The following is a 1,352-nucleotide window of genomic DNA, read 5'->3' on the forward strand; positions in this document are numbered from 1 at the left end:
TGGTTAAACTCTTAATTATATGCAATAAGAACGTAATGATATGATTAAGAATACATGATAATTCATTAGAAACACCAATTAATCAAATAGCTTGCTTAATTTGACACTAAAAAATAAGGAAACCCATCTTTAATTTGACACTAAAAAATAAGGAAACCCATCTTTAATTTGACACTAAAAAATAAGGAAACCCATCTTTAATTTGACACTAAAAAATAAGGAAACCCATCTTTAATTTGACACTAAAATATCTGCTTTAGGGAGTTCAGATTGTATTACAGACAAAAACCGACCAAGTACCTTTAAATCTGTTGATAAGGTGGGGTGAAACGCTTCTGTAAAACTCAGCCAACATTTCATGACGAGTGGCCATGATAGCATCGAGACATTTGGCAGCGGCTCGTCGAACTTTCCAGCTTATATCGTCATCATCACTGTATTCTTCTTCTGATCCACTGAAAATACACCCACATCGAGTTTTACACCCTGATTATAGGGCAATTTATTGGTCTGATGGTCTTTTGGGGCTAATGAAATGAATTTTATACCCTACTGTTTTCTGTTTTATCAAATGAAATTAAATGGAAATCGCCCTTCTTATTTTCTACCTTATTTGACTAATGAAACATTAAAGGGGCATTCTGCTTTTTTGTAAAATGTTTTCATTTTCCAAAGCGTTGTAAATTATACCTGAAAATATTTCTAAAGTATGTTATTTATATCTATGTATCTTCTTGATCAAACTGAATTTGTTTTAAAAGGGTTAATTAAAAACAGAGAGTACTAATTGTTAATTAAACAGTTTGACCTAGTTTCAGTGTTTGGTTTTATAATGGCTTGATATTATTAGTTAAAATCTTTAGAATACGTAGGAGATATATTTCTCTACAATTAAGCGTTTATTTTCCTCAAATCCGTACAGTAGTTTTCTAACAGCTTTCAAAAAACATAACAAACTTAAAAACCTTACGTAATGTTTTTAAATATTTTTGGCGCTAGAAAATTAACGAGTGGATTTTTTAAGTTAAAACTTTCAGATATATTAAAGGGCACATTTCTCTAGATTTTTGTGTCTAGTTTTCACAAATTTCAGCAAACGAATTTTTTGACCTACAAAAAAAGTGGAATGTCCCTTTAAGAATGACTTACTCTTCATCATCTTCATCATTCTCTGTATCCATCATTTCTTCATCACCATCATCATCATCATCATAGTTATAATTAGGATCGTGGCACAGGTACTTTAAACATATACTGATAATCTACAGTAGACAAGGGCAACAACTCATCATATAACTCAAATGATTCCAAAAGATTTACTAAAATCAAAGGAGCAATGCCATATACCAGAT

The 1,352-nt window shown here is 30.8% G+C and overlaps 1 protein-coding gene across 1 annotated transcript in view; it reads right to left on the reverse strand.

The window, feature by feature from the left end:
• The window catches only part of LOTGIDRAFT_176795 (hypothetical protein), a gene marked incomplete at both ends in the record, with an annotated part of 8,990 nt that extends 7,728 nt beyond the window's left edge, over positions 1-1,262 (reverse strand). The window contains 2 exons of the mRNA XM_009060152.1: positions 301-455; positions 1,150-1,262. Of these exons, the coding sequence (XP_009058400.1) occupies positions 301-455; positions 1,150-1,262 (268 nt within the window). The remainder of the gene's footprint in view (positions 1-300; positions 456-1,149) is intronic.
• Positions 1,263-1,352: the final 90 nt, after the last annotated feature.

This window comes from Lottia gigantea, assembly GCF_000327385.1.
Source record: "Lottia gigantea unplaced genomic scaffold LOTGIsca_4065, whole genome shotgun sequence".
Classification (NCBI taxonomy): domain Eukaryota; kingdom Metazoa; phylum Mollusca; class Gastropoda; family Lottiidae; genus Lottia; species Lottia gigantea.